Here is a 19052-nt window from a genome sequence, read left to right on the forward strand (position 1 = left end):
ATTAATTTCAATGTAAACTAATCTGTGAAAAAACTCTTACTGATATTTACTAAAATCACACAGGCAATTTACAACAACCTAAACTTTAAATGTTAACTCATAGGCGAAAGGAACAGTGTTTGAATTTAAAGGATTAATTTGACTACATAACATCATAAACTATAATTATACTTTTATTATATGAGTTATCTATAAAATTAATTACCAAAGAAACTAAGGCTAAGTCAACAGGAGAGGATGTAATGACTAGGAATCAGATTTACACCTGCTAGGTATCAGTTGGTTATTTAATTTTCTACCTAAAACTGTTCAAAAACACATCATAATTTTTAGTAGTTCATGAATTACAACTTCCACTTTCTCCTATTAAGTTAGGTATTGTGAGTCTGTGATTTCAATTTCAGCAGTTGGGAAGCTAAACAAATAGAATAGCATGCTTAATTTTAATAATTCAAGTAAGCAGAACAGAAATGAAAAATGTTAAAATTAAGTACAGCTTAACATGTCAGTTCCTGTCATAATACTATGTACTAAGGAACATACATAATCACCTTGAAAAGTATTATCATCACAATTTAACAAACAATTAAGTAAAGCACACAGAAGTTAAATGACTTGCCCATGATGACAAAGCTAGTGAATGGTTGAATCAGGATCTGTGCCCCTGTTCAAGTCTAAAATGTTCTGTTAGACAACTATGCACAGTTTTATCACCAATATCATCTTAACTCGAAGGTTACAGTTATTTTTGAGCAGCTAAGTTCAGTCTTCAGATGCCAGAGAAGTACATGAATATGATCTTTCTGGCTTATCTAAAATCAGATTAAATTTATCATTAATGCTTCTATCCAGTTCTAGCTAATAGAAGTGATGTCACAAAATCTTTGCTTTCATGCTACCTCCCAGACACTGAGAACACTCTACTTGTAAATATCACTGTCTCCTCCCAACACAGCGCTGTATGCAACAAAAATTCATATTCCCGAATCAAAACAATGCCATATGCAATAAAGGTAAATAGAATATAATTATGTTTAATAAAAATTAACCTGAAATTGCACACTATTGTTTTAGTTTTTTTCTTTAATACAAAGTATGAGGGAGTGAGGAAATACATTATCTAGATTAGCTTGAATTTGTACTATAATTGTGTTATAATTTGCAGAGTTTTCTGAAGACTGTTCCAAAAGATGCTTAATTCTCAAACAGCCATTTTAAACTTTATTTCCATTGAAAAATCTCAATCATAGTTTTAAATCTTCTCTTCCCTTTTTCTATAATAGAGAGTTCAATTTCTTCAGATATTTATTTTACTTACCTAAATCAGGTTTCAGGTCGGTAGGTAAGCTTAACTTCCTTGACATCTTTGCTGAAAAATAAAATGCACTTTAAAAAATCTGAAAAACATTTGTTCTTTGATTAATACCAACTGATTTTCAAGACAGAAGTGAATACTTTTGTTATTAAGTCTAGATGCTACAATAATTAAAATAAGATTAATAATATTAGGAGTGGAAAGTAAATCTTACTTTCAACTTTTAAAAGTTTGTACTTACTTGACATAATATATTCGTGTCCTTGAAAGTCTTACTTCAAGGAATCCTTTTAAATTTTAACATTCAATTATTGCTTAGGTTTATGGGAAAAGGTCAGACTTTTCTAAGAGCAGAAAAGTCATTTCTCAGAAGGAAGATAAGGTAAGGACAACAGAAGCATAAGACAAATCTTTGGTAACAGAAAATCTTTTCAGTTTCTCATCTTCACAGCTATTGAGCTCATTTTTTAAAAGTTAATTTCTGGAATATAGGACAAACCTATATCTACAATCAAATCAAAGTTTGATTGTATCTTAAAATACGATTCGTATTACTTGATATAAATAAATACTTCCATTCACATTTCAGGGAAAACCAAAAAAAAAAAAAAAAAACCAAAAAAACCCAAGTAATGTTATTAAATGTAAACTACAGGTATTTTTATGTAGTAATATAAAAACTAAAAGCTAATCCATAAACTTACTGGAATTCACTTTCCATCCTCAAAATCAGTTATTATCTTAATCTGGGAAGGAGTTTAAAAGTTAGGAGTTGTCCAACATTATATCTATCATGTTAGTGGTAGTGCATGCGTAACAAAATAGTGCTCCCTATGTGAAATTTTGAAAAAGCATGTGTTTGTTAATACATGAATGCACATATTGGGTTAAACTTTGGACTGTTAGGAGATATTTAAAGCACAGACCCTGCTAGTCCATAAGGGCGCCATGTAAACAAAGAGAAATCCAGTCATAGTACATAACTTCCACATCTAAAAAAACGACAAATCCAGTGTTAGGAAAGCGGCATTAGGCAGACTGGAAAGGAATGGGGTGGGGTGTGACATCACCTTTTTACTTCTAAACTTCATAATCTAGTTAGTATCCTTTAACAAACAACAATGGGTCAAACTTATTCATCAGTCATGCCATTTTCAACAACTTAGTACATTTCAGCTAAGAAAAGATGTAATATAAAGTTATAATAGCCAAATAAAATCTATGGTTAGTTAATCTCACATCTTGACATACAATATAATTTAAAATATTTGATGTTATTTCAAATTGTATTTGATATACAATATAATTTTAAAGAGATACACCCTACAACAGTTCTCAAAAAGGTAATATTGAACACTGAAAGAATTCAGAGGTTTCTATCAAATATAACAGGTCCAATATACATAGAGTGTTATTATCTATACAATGTGTAGGGCAGCTAAAGTAGAAAATCAATCTGGCACAAAGATTTTAGAATCAAATGATATGATGCCACCTGTGTAAACTGTTCTGAGCCTTTCAGAGTTGAATGTGCATATCCACCACTTAGGAATCTTCCTGATATGCACATTCTGATTCTGAACTTCTGGACTTTGGGTTGAGAGGCATTTCTATGGTTTGAGAGGCCAAGTTCCTAGACTATAAGCAACTTCAGGCTAGGAACCAAGACAAATGCCTGAAGTCCAGTAATGTACATATAGTGAGCCAAGAAAAACATTTCTTGTACAAGTTTTAATATCTATCTAATAAAAATGTGAAAGTGTGGTAGTTACAACTGGGTTTGGAATCAGCTGGCTGAGTTCAAATCCAATTCAATCAATAACTAGGTCTGTAGCACTAGACCAATTACTTTGTTTCTCTAAACCTCGAATTTCCTCTTCTATAAAATGAGGATAGTATAAGAATTATATGAAATGATGTAAGCAACTGAACATAATATCTGGCACATAGAATGATTTAATAAATGTTAGTTATTATATATTATTAATAAAATGAATATGGATTTTTCATAAACTTCAAAACACTATAAAAATAAGCTATTACTGTGCTTGCAAATAAACTAGTATCCCTTCATTTTAATTCTATGGTAATGCTCAAAGTAAATATAACAAAAAATAGGGGAAACAAAACAAAACAAAACATAACCTTTAGGACAAAAAGTACAGAATGAAATGTATCACTCTGAGTTCAACCTTTCAAATTTCAAAAACTAAATTTGATATATGGCTAAACATAGCCAAGTGATTTAACCTGGGTAATTTATGAGTAACAAGTTTATCCCTCTTTAAATATATTAGAATATGTTAAGTGAATATTTTACCATTAGAAATGTTTCTGTTGATGTTTTCATTAACCAGACAGATTCCTGACCAAAAAAAAAAAAATTCAAAAAAATTGAATTTTATAAGTATATACTTTTGACCTTTGTTAGGATTTCTACTAGAAATTTTACATGGATGCCTCCCAACAGAATAAAATTGTGCCTAGCAGTATAGTTAATTTCTTTATTGTATAAACATACTGAATACAAATAATCATCTTTAAATAATAGGTACTCTCATTTCAACATTTCACTTATATTGAGAAGTTAAAACCACACTAAGAGGATTTTAGAATATATTTTATTATGAATGTCACAAACAACTTTTAATCATGTAGCATATTCATTATTTCCTCCTGAAGTACTTTGCAATTACAAATCCACAACCCAGCCACTAACTCAAGCAGTGTTCAAATGACAGAAATTTAAGCCACATTACTATTTGGATATAAATTTAAGCAATTTCCTTGAATATAGAACTTGAAATGGTAAAAATACAATAGAGAATTCATCTTTGTTAGTTTGTGTTAATTCCAGCTATCAAGTAATAATTTAAAAATTGAATTGTTTTGATGAGTTGAGAACAATCTTTGTTATATCAAGATGTGAACTAAGACAGTCCCATTATTAATTCACTTATTCAATATTTATTGTTCCATGAAAACAATGTGACAGTGGGTAGGGATATGCATCTTCCTCACCAGGAGCTGAGTCAATTAGAAGAGACAACTTCAAAAGAGTATAGTAAGTACTACTGACTGAGGCAAGCACAAGGTACAGTGCATTAAGCTTTTAATCTTAGCCTGAAACACTTATCTGAGACTGTGAGCTAGCTAGACTCTGATAGAATTAATGATCAAAAAACAAACAAATAAACAAACAAGCAAAAAACACTTCAGTCACAGTATACACACTACTTTTACACTATGTTCAGATAGTCTATGCTAATGGTGAAAAAATGCACTGTTCTTTTGCATTAAAAAGATTCTCATTGACAGTATTTTTCTAAAACATTTTTTTTTGTTGACAACATTTTTGTTTTGAGGTAAAATTTATATAAATTATGTATCTTAAAGTATGTTCACTGTTTTGACAATGTATATACCTGTATAATTCAAATTCTTAGGGCATGACCATCATCTCCAAAGTCATACATGGTGCTTCCCTCTTAATCCCTGCTCTTGCCCTTCAAAATAAACACTTTTCTCACCACAGATCAGTTCAGCTTGTTCTACAACACACATACACATACATATGAAGGAGTGTAGGTCAAAAATATGAAGCCAGAATGATTATTCCCTACCTCTGAATATAACTTCCCTATTTTGCATGGATGCCTTGAGGGATGAGGGAGATAAGGAAATAGGAGGAAGGAAGACATGAAGGAAGGGGAGACAAAATGGGAGGGAATTTAAATTCCTGGAGTTAAAACTTCTGCTATAAATGTGTTTGTAAAGGTTTTCCTTGAGTGATAAGGCATTTAACTAAATGCTTGCTAATTGACAGAACTGTGCAGCATCTAACACAGTCTTATTGTGAATGGATCTGCTGTAATATTATCACCTACCCATATGTGATTTTTTAACTTAAACTGAATGTTCTTATTTTTCCTTCATCTCACAGGTACTTAGTGTGAAAAACCCCAGGCAGCAGCTGTAAGCTAGACATGGCATTATTAACATTTAAACTAGATTTTAAAAGAAGATTTTATAAAAATAATTCTCATATAAAGATTCTAGCAATGCAGAAGAACACACAAAATAACACCTAACATCCCAACAAGAAAGAATCATCTGAATCAGCTGAGCAATCTTCTGATATCTGCCTCTGTATAGATACAGATGACCACTAATAAATATTTGAAGAAACAGCTTCATTTCTTTTACTAACTTGGAGTTTAATTTTCTTCTTATGATGAAGACTTAAGATCACTGGCTTAAATCAGTACTTTCCAAACACATATTTACATTTCCCAGAATCTGGTACACAGATTTCTAAAAATTCTCACCTGAACTGTTTCTGTTTTATTTGCCCTACAAATTCTAGTCACAACAGTAGCCTAGAATAGCCAATCTGCCTCCTTAGCTGGTCAAATTTCAACTCTACCTTGGCTCTATGCACCCTGTTCTGCAATAGCAGATGTTCTGTGCCAGACAGCTGGGAAGACTCTGGTGTTTACTTCTCTTTTTTCTTAAGGATAATGTTCTAGAATGCCTGTTTTCAATATTTGAAAATGACAGATTCATATATTTTGATCAGTTTTTGGCTGTTTTCTGTAGAAAGCTGTTCTAAACTTAAGGACTAAATTGAACTTCAGGCTAAAAGTTTGTATCTTTTAATTTTTGTGACCTCTGGGGAATATACTTATTTTCAAGGCTGTTTGGTCAACCTTCCTGATGGCAAATCCATAAAAGATAGATCCTCTTCTGGTCAGCCTTCATGGCTCATTCCCACACTTGGGTATAATGTCATGATGAGGAAGTTGCAGACTTCATTCAGTTTTATGATGTTCAGGAACATATGCCAATCCAGTTACCCTGACAGCTGATTTCACTTCATTTGTCAAGAAACTTCTGTACATGCTTTGAAACTGCTCATGTTCCACTGCAACTTTCAAATTAAAGGCTTAAGACTTAAATGAATTCTTAGAAGACAAATTATCTGTTTTTCTTTCCTTCCATGGTATATTCTTCAACTCTCACCCCTGAACCTCAGTATCTTCCTTGCTTTGAAATTCTTTTTCACAGGAAAATATAAACTAGTCCTTTTTCTAAGCTTTTATCCATAGAAACAATGGGAATCACAGCAAAGAAGTTCTTCAACCGGAGGAAAATTGATGTCAAGAGATATGTTTAAGCAGTTGTTAATTTGACTCTCTGACTTTTCTTATAAACCTGAATGAGAAGATCAAGTTGTTTGGTTGAGTAAAGAGTTGCATTTTCACAGCAGAAATTATAAAGTTATAGTTGATCACAAAAAATATCATGACTGTAATGCAAGTTTCAATACCGCATCCATCAGCTTTTTTGTTGTAATAATACAATACCAGAGCCTGGGTACTTTATAAAGTAAAGTGGTTTAGTTAGCTCACATTTTTGAAAGCTGAAAATCCAAGATGAGGCAGATTCACTGATTTGGCCTCTAGTGAGGGTCTTTGTGGCAGATGTGAGAGAATGATCACATGGTGATTCAAGAGATTCACAGGTCCTTCTCACATTTTTGTTAACAACCCAATTTTGAGGGAACTACCTATGGTTCCAACAAACCATTTTGGTCTCTTTGGAGGGAGATCCCTAACAATGCTTTGAAATTTCTTTTTTACTTTGCATTACTTTTACCATTTAAAGGTTCCAAACTGTTGAACACTGCCACACTGGGGACCAAATTGCCAACACATGAACCATTGGGGACATACTAAAACCATACCCAAACCATAAAAAAAAGAAAGATGTATGATATATAATATCCAAAAGAAGCAAATCCCCAGGCAAAGGGACTGCTTGATTGATTATACTATAAATGACAGTATCATTATAGTTGATGCTTCTTGTCCTTTGCAATTAGGGAAATCTTTGTAAGCTTTCTTAGTTGTGGTGATTCTCATTGTTTCTTTGAAATTTAACAGATATTTCATAATTTTCCCTGTTTTTCTATTCATTGTGTCCACATTTTATTTTTCTAAAGATTTCTCAAAATAAAGAAAAACTTCTACTTTTTAAAATGGTACACAGCTTAACAACTACAAAAGGCAAAAAGACATTATTTTGACAGAATGATGAAGCTATCAAAAAAGCAAACTGACTTTTGATATGAGATATTCACTTATTAGAATAAAACAATATCATTCTTTTCACTACAAGCAGAGACCCAATGATATTCTTTTCAAAGGGATAATGCTATGGTGCACATGTATCCAATTAAACAATCAGGATATCAAAAGGCCTAAAAATAAGCTTGTAGGATGGCAAGGAAATTGCGGGGGGGAAAAGGACATCAAGAGGTAGAAGTCATCTTACCACTTGCCTCACATTATTTTAATAGATAATAGAACTAATAATATCAGTGTCTATTTCCCATAATAGAAGATAAATCCAATGAGTTCAGAAATAGAATTCATTGCAAAACGTTGCACCTATGTACATGTCTAGCACTTTATGTATGTTCCATAAACACTGCAAAGAATAAATGAATAAATAAATGAAGAAAAATGGTCACTGACACCTTTATGTCTATGGAAAGAAGCTACCTTTCTTCATACATGAAATAAAGAAAAATAAGTACAAGTTAAATAGAAGTTTGCTAATCAAAAAGATGATTTTCAGAAATACTGAAAGAAGACATATCCACTTTATGAAAAGGAGAAAAAATTTTAAAGAGGTAACAATACCTGTTTGGTAAAAAATAAGCTATTAACACTACTTTTCATTCTTGTACTCCTGGAGCTTTGTCAATTTCTTTCCTATAATTTAATATCTACTGAATACCATATTTAATCTCTTTGTAACACCTCACAGAGAATGTTCTACAGAATAAAAAATATTATGTAACTCTTTAATATATTAAGTACTAACATTCCAAGTATAAGGGCTGAATTGTGTCCCCCTCAAATTCTTATGTAGAAGCTCTCCTGATTCCTCAGAATGTGACTGTATTTAGAGGCTGGGTCTGTAAAGATGTCATCAAGTTAAAATAAAATTGCTAAATTGAGCCCTAATCCAATTTGATGAATGTCCTTAAGAAAGGAAATCCGGGTATATAACAGACACCAGGGGCACAGGCACCACATGAGAATACAATGAGAAGGCTGCTGACTATAAGTTAAGAAGAAATGTCTCAGGAGAAACCAAGCCTGATGATACCTTGATCTTGGACTTCTAGCTCCCAAAACTGTGAGAAAATAAATTTCTGGTGTTTAAGTCACCCAGTCTGTGGGATTTTGCAATGGTAGTCCTAAAACAGTAACAAAATAAATAATGACAGAAAATAAACTGCCACATTTATAGTTTGGCTAAATAATAGCAGATAAAAATTTATTTTATCACTAATATTAATTCATTAATTTTGTTAGAAAGCAAACAGTAAATAAGTTCTAGAAAGATAACTGTACATTCTTATCATGTAAGATAGATCTACAGAGATAAGTGCATACATAATAATTATAATAATATGAAACAAAAATAATTGAGCATTATTTATTAAGAAATTTAACAGAAAATATGTTCAGAAATAATTAAAATCTGAATACAAATATGCCAATACTCTTCAGATTTTAGTCATCCTGAAAAAGAAAAAGGAATCATTAGAGGAACTTTGATTTATATGATAGTTTTAAAGACCTGTCTACAAAACGTATTTCTTGACCAATTATGGGTAATAATTTTCTTTCAAATTCAGAAATATTAAAGTTACCTGTAAAAACAGTATCACTGCATACTTTATTCATTTTCTCTTTCACGATGAGCTTCTATTCTTTTAATAGCTATTTTGTGGACTGAATATAAAGGTGAATTTCTATAAATTTGGCAGCCTCATTTTGGGATGAATACTGGGAAATATAATGTTACAATATCAGCACTATTCTGAGTTTTATAATGAATTAATTGGATAATCTAAAATAGTAATTAATGTACCAATACATTCTAAATGGGTTTATCTTGAGTTTATTTTTCAACTTATAAATATAAAAAAAAATTAGGAAGAGAGTACCAGAAAAGTGACTATATAAGAAACAAAAACCAGAGGCTTGAGTATGCAGTATGAAATATGACTGAAGGGACATGCTCTCATAGAACAGGAGTTAAAGTACTCACACTGGCGTTCTGAGTAGGTAGGTCATTACCAGAAGTAATATGAAAATTACATATCAAAATTATTTTGGATATGCCACTTCATTTCTCTCAGACTCAGTTTGCTTTCTTGAAAATTAAAGGGATTAAATAAAACTGTGATTTAATGAGTTAGTGATTGAGAGTAAACTAATAAAAAAAAAGGTGTTAGCTGAATTAGAACACTTTAAAAATGGAATCATCGAGGCTCATGTAAAGAGAACTAACAACATTCAGACTAAGGAACAATATCTTCATTTAAACTGACTTAAAAATTACTTTAGTTTTTGCTACGAAATTAATCATTACCTAAATAATTATGCTCTCAGAATTGGAGAGATAAAGGGGTATAATCATCCCCGTATTAACAAGTATGAAAAATTATCTAGTACAGAGTCTAGAACTTTGGAGGCACCCATTAAATGGAGCTATTATATCTATTTGTTTTGGCTTAAAACTTAAGTCACTATAATTTGGAATTCTTATTTATTACTTTCTAGTATTATTTTCCCCCTCATAGCATCATGTAATCAGGTGATTCAGTAATCATTCCTTCTACATGAACATTAGTAATAAAAGGAACATGGGCCAGATTACAAGACTATGGAATTCAACTAGAAATCTGCTTTCGACATGAAACATATTATAATAAAATAGAGTTAGTAATATTAAGAAAATTAATCAGGTATTTCAAATGTGCCAAATGATGCTAAAATCTAGACCATATTTTATTCATAACAATATCATGAAAATTTGATTAATTCTTTTTTTAATAAAAGTAAACAATTTAGAACTATTTTGATATTAACAAAATAAGAAGCTTTGCAGAATTTCACTTTCACTTTTTATAAGATACAAAAGAACAGGTAAAAATTCATGAGCAGTTTTACTTTTTCAGTGATTTATGGAAATTGCTAACCATAGTGGTAATTTAGATTTTACTAACAAAAATTAATTGTAGGGTATAAATAGGCAAAATAAATTACTATCTATGTAACTTTTCTTGTTGGTGATACAATTATATTATCATCTATGCTTTTGCTATAAAACTCAAAGGACTAAAATTTATTATCCCTTTAAAGGCTGCTCTCCTCAAGCTAGCAAAAGGAAGTCATTGTCAGACTCATTCACCTGATTTAGCATCTGTCAGAAAACAATCTATGATTGCCAGGCCTTGGGTAGATGGGTTAGGGTATTTCACAGTTTGCTCTAGTTATCTGTCTTAAATCTGGTCTTCTAAGGAAGGCAAACTTCTAAGCATTGTATATGATGAATGGGTAATGGATACCGAAGTGGATCCAAGATCTGATGCTAGCAAAGAACTTACTATGAACCCTCTTTTCTCCAGCTTATCATGTAGACAGAGCAGGGCCATACCAGGTTATCTAATTATGAAACACATAATAGATTTATTTTTGAATTCTTGGAGCCTTAAATTATATTAACAGGTACTATAAGGGACTGTTGAAGAGGACAGTCTAGGGAGTTAGACTGCTTAGGTGTAAATTCTGCTTTGTCATTTCCCAGCTGTATAACAAATAGACATATAACTTATATTAAGTTCCCTTGTTTGTAAAATAAGAAAGTAACAATAAATTGCTCGCTGAAATTACTGAGTGATTAAATGATAAATATTATTTTAAAAGGGCTGGTACAATGCCAGAAAAAATTATAATGACTAGGTACATAAAACAAAAACAAAAAACTATTTTCCTCATCTATCCACTGGCAGTGGGAAAAGAGAAGGAGCTGAATATCCAACTTGAGTTAAACTATGGAAGTGTAAATGGCATTCTGCACCACCAATGCCACACACAAAATCTCTCTCTCTGGTACCAGTGACAGTTACTTTCAAAGAACAGCTCAAAATAAGGGACAAAGCCAATCAGTCACCCATACAAGGTGGCTCTTTTTACCAATGTTCAATTTGGCATTTTTAGGTCTAATTCTTATGCTCTCCTTTATGAAGTCACTGTATAATTACTAAATAGTAAAACTATAAGTTAAGTGTTTGCATATTGAGGTAGAGAGAGGGGATACTTTTATGAGGTTCAGGGTACTTTCTAGCAAATATGGGACTGGGTGATGGAGAAATAGGGAGTTCAGAATGTTCAAGCATTCATAGTAGTTTTGACAACATAGTATCACAAAGAAAATTCCAGTCTTGAGACAGGGCCTCAGAATAGCTATGAATTTTCTTCCAATGTTTCCCCAATCATGTTTCAACAGCATATTCTATGCTAATTCTTATTACAAAAAAAAGTAGAAACAGCATTGATTCAAAAAAAGAAAAATTTGAGGTATTCAGCTTTCCTATTAAATACCAACTTATGAGATTAAAAAAAAACCTTAAAGATTCCAACTGAAAACAAATAAAATTATATAAAATTAGGGATATAGCATTGTTAGCATACCTGTTCACTAACCTAATTTTAAAATAAGTTAACATGTTTCCCAAAACGTATAGTTACAGAAACTTGCATGATAAAAAGAAAACTCACAAATAATGTGAAAAGAAACCAAGAATGCTATCAAAAAATTATTCTTCCCTTAATGTTCTCAGCTGTAACAAATTTGTTACTGAAGTCTTTCAAATAGGCAAAACTCAAATATTCCAAGTTATATGTTCTATTTAAAACACAGGGAAAAAAATGGGAATCTGGTTTATATACTTAAAAAAAAGCAAATATAACCTCCAGAACTAAAAACCAGACAGAGAAACTGAACAAATTCAATTATGTACCAAAGTTCCATTCATGTAAGATAAAATCCCTAGGTAATTTAATTCTAAAAATTGTTTAATAAAATGTCTCTAGAAAAACCTTTTTAAATTTTTACATTATGTAATAATAAAACATCCTCTAATGCATTCTTAAGATAGAATTTCCTAAAAAGGAAATCTGTTAAAAGGTATTATGCAACAGTGCTAGCACATAATTAAAGTAAATTATCTATTACCAACAGATTCATGAAAAATACGAAGAGGTAAATAATTTATTCCCCTTTGCCCAAGAATAAACCACCTTATTTAGAAAATGACCAGAGGGCTAATAGTCAGCCACCATTAATATGACTAAACAGGGTTCAATTTATAACATGCAGATAACATGGGTGTTATTTCTAAGAATTTTTGAAAATTTAAACATGTAGTAAACATTATCAGTTGAGGAAAAGCAAAGCTATTACAGCTGCCTAGAAATTCCTCTAATTTAACTAAATCCAAAGAATATTAGTAGAGATCTTGGTGGGGGAAAATATATAATAATTGTATAATACCTTTATTTAAAATCAAAGATCAAATTTATGACCTATTTCTAGAACTGTTTTTGCAGACTTTAAAAATCTCCAGAAAACATTGAAATTTTTGTGACCAAAAACCTCTAATTTTACTATGTCCCCCTAAATTTGATGGTATATTTTTTCCCCTCAGTTTAAAATTTTGAGAACTTTAGACTGAGTAATTTATTTCAAAGTATATCTACAAAAACAATCAAAAGGGGTAATGCAAATACTTTTACTTGTAGTGGGGGAAGGGTAGAGGGGCACTAGAAAATTCTCATTTAAGATTATAGGCTAAAAGAGTCAATCTTTAGAAACAATTTCCTTGAAATTTAGGGACTTGAAAATGTGAGGGAGATGTTATAAAGGCAGAACAAAATACCAATGAAACCATGAGGAAAAACTACTTCAAAACTTAACTTGAAAGTATAAAATCATGCTACTTTTGGCATAAATTGAACCCTGCTTTATTTTAAAATAAAGCAAAAATAAAAATTATCAGAATAATTCACACTGTGAGAGAAAGAACTGTAGCCCCAATTTAACTGATTTTTAATAATTATTGCCCAAATGAGTTTAGAAGACACATAGCCCAAGAGATTATTATTTTGAATAGGAATAACAATTAATATATACAAAATGCAAAGTATTGGATAATTTTCTGCTGCTGGGTTAGCATTGCATATAGCAAGGATTAGAAACAAAATAGAAATTTCTAATTCCTACCTATATCACTGGCTACCATCTTGGAAAACTTTCTGCTTTTGGTCTTCACTGAAAATAATATTTTGATATAAAATGTCAAAATCTACTCAAATTAAACTGAATGAATTAAACATAAGTAAAAGAAAAGACTTAAAATAAAGATACTATACCCTTTTCTATAAAATTATTCACTTTTTGTTCTTCATCTGAATTGTGTGGTGATGAAGAACCTACACAAATGAAGACAATGGAAGGAACAGGCACATAGTCACAAACACTGAGTTGCACAAGAGAAAAGCACAAATGAAAAAACCTAGCAATCTCTAAAACAAGCTTTTATGTCCATTATCACAGAAAGAGGACATTTATACAGTTAACTAGTCTGATAATACACTACAGCAATCAGTAGTGCAAAATGTTTCATGGTAGGCCGCATATATGTAAATATTAACTCTATAATCATTTTTCATTCAGTAACAACAATTTGGCAAAAATCTTGATTTTAGAGAATATATAAAGAAAGTATCACTTTTACAGACATATTTTTTAATAGGCACATTTCAAATGATACCTCACCAATTAAAATTTTCACAATTTCCCCAGTTTTAAATCACTTTCCCTCTTCTGAATTCCCATAATTCTTTATCTACATATTTTTATATGATATTAATCATTTAACATCTTATATTTTAGATTTACAAACGTAAGACCTTCTTCACTGAAGTGAAGTTTTAAAAACAGGGCCCATATCTGACTCACTTTTGTAACCCCTTTGTCATCAATGGAGTGTTTTTCAATTAGGTATCTCTAAATAAATATTTGCTGAATGAATGGAAAACAATTAGAGGTAAATATATAGGTATCCTTCTGTGGCTTAAAATCATTCCCAGTAAAAGCTGTGAATCGTAATGAATTAGGCCAAAATTTGATATCTGCCATTCCTCTTTTCCAAAACATACTTCCCTCCTTTGGCCAGGTGGCAAATATCCTTGACATTCTCTGCCCATGTAAGCCTGCTAATACTGGCAGGACCCAAGGACTTTTATAAGAGTTGTAAACATTATTTTTGCTAAATAGCATTTCTAAATCCTTGTATATTCCTTACAAAAAAATACCACAAGTAACACTGAGCTCAGTGTCATTGTTAGGAACAGAAATAGGAATAGCTATTTTTCACATACATATCATTCAAATTTAAAGAGTATAATTGTCATGGTATATTACTTATATTTTAAAATAATACTGTCATCTCTTATCTCTTATACCAAATAGCAACATAAATTTACAAACAATGTACTATTAATACTAGTTTTATTTGATACAAATCATTCACATGTAATAGAAAGATAACAACTATATATGATAATTAAAATATTAAAATGTTTGATTTTAAAAAAACATAAACAGGCAACGTAGGCTTGAAATATAAATAAGACAAGCAGATTTAATTTTTTCCTTAACTAAAAATGCCTACTACTGAATGTCATAACCCTATAATAGCTTATTAAAGTTCCAAAATGGTATTCACTATATCCTACTTGAACAAATTTATTATAATTAAATACAAACACACAACAATATCTACAGCTTGTTTTTTCTATGGCACACAAAAACTTCTCAAGGCACCATTTCATATCATGGTACATGTGGCCCTTCAGTTGAAAATAACCTAACATTTAAAAAAAAAAGATAAAGTAATTTATGTATACACACACATTCCCCTGCACACATTAACATGTACACACAGGTTAATACATTTCAAAGAAAAAAAATCTATCAATACTAACATGCTAAGTGAAACAATCTGAATTCTTTGAAATAAAGAACACATTAAGTCCATTACCTTTATTTGCTTAGGGTGTATATGTTTCTTAAGCAGAATTAACTTTCTATTTCAGAGAGACCACTGTTTATTTTTTAAAAATGAAAAAGTAAACTATATTTTTTACTTGTACTTTCTCACGATGTTATGAAGAGAGTTTTCATACTGATTAACTAAACACTTAAAATCACAAACCCTGATTATGGGATTTAAAAGCCTTAAAAATGTCTTTCTTCATTTATATGATTTAATTTTAAGTAAACCCATTGTTTTTGATAAAATGCACTATGGCTACTCTACATTTCCACCATACTCGTCCTTCTCTAAGTATTTATGAAAGACTTATTTTAACTTAAAAACCTTTTATACATTTCTTCCTTTTCTATAAATATCTTAAAATTAATATTGGTTTTAACAATTTATAAAACATCATTTAACTATTTTATTCATTTATATCTTATCTCACTGTAAAAAGTATTTGAGGCTGGTAATTTAATTTCTAATTTTCAGCTCAGTATTTTTTTTTTCCCTTTTCAGTACAAGGGATTGAACCTAGGGAATTTTTAACCACTGAGCCACATCCCAGCACTTTTAGTTTATTTTTTTCTAGAGACAGAATCTCATTAAGTTGCTGAGGCTAGCCCTAAACTTGGGATCCTCCTGCCTCAGCCTCCCAATTTGCTGACCATGCCCAGCTTAATTTTCATGTTTCTAATACCATGATATTCTAGTAGCTCTTTTGATTGACCTCATGGGCCAGTAGAGAAAGTCTGTAAGAAGGGATAATATAGTGTCAAAAAATGGTTTGGCATAATCTCATTCTAGTTTCTAGTCTATTATATAGAATTCTGTAACTGATATCTGAAACATATTTCAGGCTCAATTACTGCTGATGAAAGATTAACTTTTTGAAAACCAATCTTTCCTTATATGTAGGAATGAATATAACCCATTCTTATATATTTTAGAACACAACCAAAGATTAAAATAAATAAATTAAGGCTTCTATATCTAAGGGTAAGCATTCATTACTTATCAATGATTTTTTAAGGTTGCATTTCAAATTATACAATATTTAAATATTTAAGGTCATATGAATTTCTACATGTTAAAATTATAGTCTTTTCACATGGACCAAACCATGTTTGAATTTCTCTGGTTAGAGGAAAAGAGAAATTAGAGATTTTTTACTTTTATGCACTTTTTACATTTATATACTTATATTTCCTTACACATTAATCTATAATTATTCCTTGTTTGGTTATTCTAGACTGCTAGACATACCTACTGTTTGAAAGTGTGGCTTAGGACAAAAAGGAATATTAATTTATTTGAGCTGAATTTTGGCAACACAATTTTAATGATTGTTTAATATATTTAAATGTAACACATTATTTATATGTTACATATCCAAATTATCCACTTTTGATTTATATCTTTAATATTGTGAGAATGGCATTTACACAGGCTTTGGAGAAGGTGAGAAAATTAGAACTATGCTGCATGTAGTTGAATGAAGAAGAGTAGTGATGAAAATATTATACTTCTAATTTCCAAATTAAAGAAAACTCTATGAGATAGAAACAATTACCCACTTCATAGCATTCATCTTAACTTTATTCTACTAAGGTTAAGACTTAATATTGGGTACCAATGTGATTCCTATGGATGTATATGTTTTATCAGTTTAATGAGTAAATATAAATACACAGTTTAAGGAATAAAAATGTATGAACACATTTTAATTTAAAAAAATAAATGATCAACTTGTGCAAAATCAGGAAAATGCAATTATAAAAATGAAATATTATAAAAGTTTTTACAGTCTTAAATCTAATAAAGGGCTAAACTGAAATGTGAGGGAATAAAGTAAGATATCCTTCTCAATATTTCCCATTCTTACAATTATATCCAATGTAATAGAACCAGTTACAGAAGGATTAAAAACTTGTCTGAAAACAGTTACCTATATTAAGATCAATCTTTCTAGTAGAACACCAATGAAAATTTCCACCCAGATTAAATAACTGAGCACTTAAAATTAAGAAGTCAACTTTATCAAAGATTAGCAGTTTCAATACACTAAAATAAAATAACAAATTCAAGATATCTTTAATCTTAAGGGACCTCAAAATATAATAAAAATAATGTTCCTTAGAAATATTAATATACACAAAGGTCACATAAAGACCCATTTGTAGATAAGAAATGTGAACTGCTTTAATAAAACTGTAAATAGATCAGAAGTTACGTTGGTCAAAAACAAAATCAAATCTAGTTTACAATTATTCTAATCATTCACAGTCATCACTAATTGTAAGTATCAAAAGTCTTTGATAATATTTAGGAATGGGCATGTAGCTCAATGACAGAGTGCTTGTCTAGCATGTACAAGACCTTGGGTTTGATCCTCAGCACTGCAAAAACAAGAAAAACAAAAAGCAAAACACGTACACCCAACAACAACAACAAAAACAACAACACTTTTCATTACATTTAAATGGATATTATTCAAGGAATCCAGAGAAGCATATTACATTATTAATTTTTCATTGATTATACTCTGTTCTTCAAAATAATGCCAAAAGTACCTAGAGGCACCAAATATATATATATTATCTTTCTCTAAAAGTATAATAGTATAATAGAAGGTAAAAACTATGGATATTATATGGTAGTATTTGTATTTCTTTTTACTTAATCAGAATGCAAAGAATAGTTATGATTTGCAGAATACATGACTAGTATCTTTTAGGTATATTTTTAAGTATTTATCTATAAAACAATACACTGATAAATTGTCTTACTTTATATAAAATCATAATTATTAATACAATAAAAAGACAAATTACCAGAAGTTGGAGATTTGCAGCGATCCTCTGGGACTACAATCCCTTCATTAATATCACATAGACCTGCTAAAAAAAGAAATCACACCACAAATTTATATAAGTAGGCTTGTCATCTATTTATAGGATAGATTTCACTATCTATTGAAAAGAACTTGGTAGTACGATTAACAGATTATCAGTAGTGATACTACGCTTATAAAGTTTCAGATAGAAACATTTTGATATAACTTATCTCAAAATAATATAATAGCCTTCAATTAAACAAATAAAAATATAGTTTTTTTTGTTAACAGAGTTTCCAATTGAGATAATCTGATATTCTTAAAGGACAGTAGCCATAATGCAAGGCTTTCTTTAAAATCTGAGATATGGGAGCATATAATTCTTTTTTAATTCCTCAAGGGAGAATATATACATATCAAATAAGTTTGATAATTTTTATATCATAAGGACCCTCAAACCTAAATATGGTTTCCACTAGGTATGTCTTAAACACTTTATTTAAATATTTCTGAATGATAAATAAGAAAATATATCTCTAAATTTGCTATATTAAAAATATTGCACATTACTTATCTTGAAGAGAAAATCTCTTAAAAACTGTAACATCAGCTTTTAAAAACCTTTAACAAAATACTTTCTTTTCAGATATATATATATATAAACTTTACCAGTCATCTATTTTATAGAATGGCTTAAATTCTTAGTAGAAAGTTTAGCAAGGTATTTTACGCTATAGACAAGAACTATTCTGTACCATTAGTCTACCGGTCTATTTTGGTACCAATACTATACCATTTTTGTTACTATTGCTCTGTAGTATAGTTTAAGGTCTAGTATACTTATGCTACCTGCTTCACTCTTCCTGCTAAGGTTTGCTTTAGCTATTCTAGGTCTCTTAGTTTTCCAGATGAATTTCATGATTGCTTTTTCT

General features: G+C 30.3%; 1 protein-coding gene across 4 annotated transcripts in view; it reads right to left on the minus strand.

The window, feature by feature from the left end:
* Positions 1 to 19052, minus strand: part of Stxbp5 (syntaxin binding protein 5) — a 168418-nt gene that overhangs the window by 37562 nt on the left and 111804 nt on the right. For 3 of the 4 annotated variants that reach the window (XM_076858164.2, XM_076858162.2, XM_076858165.1), the window contains 4 exons: positions 18119 to 18184; positions 13615 to 13674; positions 13466 to 13513; positions 1319 to 1369 (listed from right to left, as the gene is read on the minus strand). In XM_076858164.2, coding sequence (XP_076714279.1) covers positions 1319 to 1369; positions 13466 to 13513; positions 13615 to 13674; positions 18119 to 18184 — 225 coding nt within the window. The remainder of the gene's footprint in view (positions 1 to 1318; positions 1370 to 13465; positions 13514 to 13614; positions 13675 to 18118; positions 18185 to 19052) is intronic. The other variant, XM_076858163.2, reaches the window with a different exon arrangement.

This window comes from Callospermophilus lateralis, chromosome 6 (genome assembly GCF_048772815.1).
Source record: "Callospermophilus lateralis isolate mCalLat2 chromosome 6, mCalLat2.hap1, whole genome shotgun sequence".
In the NCBI taxonomy this organism is placed as follows: Eukaryota; Metazoa; Chordata; class Mammalia; order Rodentia; family Sciuridae; genus Callospermophilus; species Callospermophilus lateralis.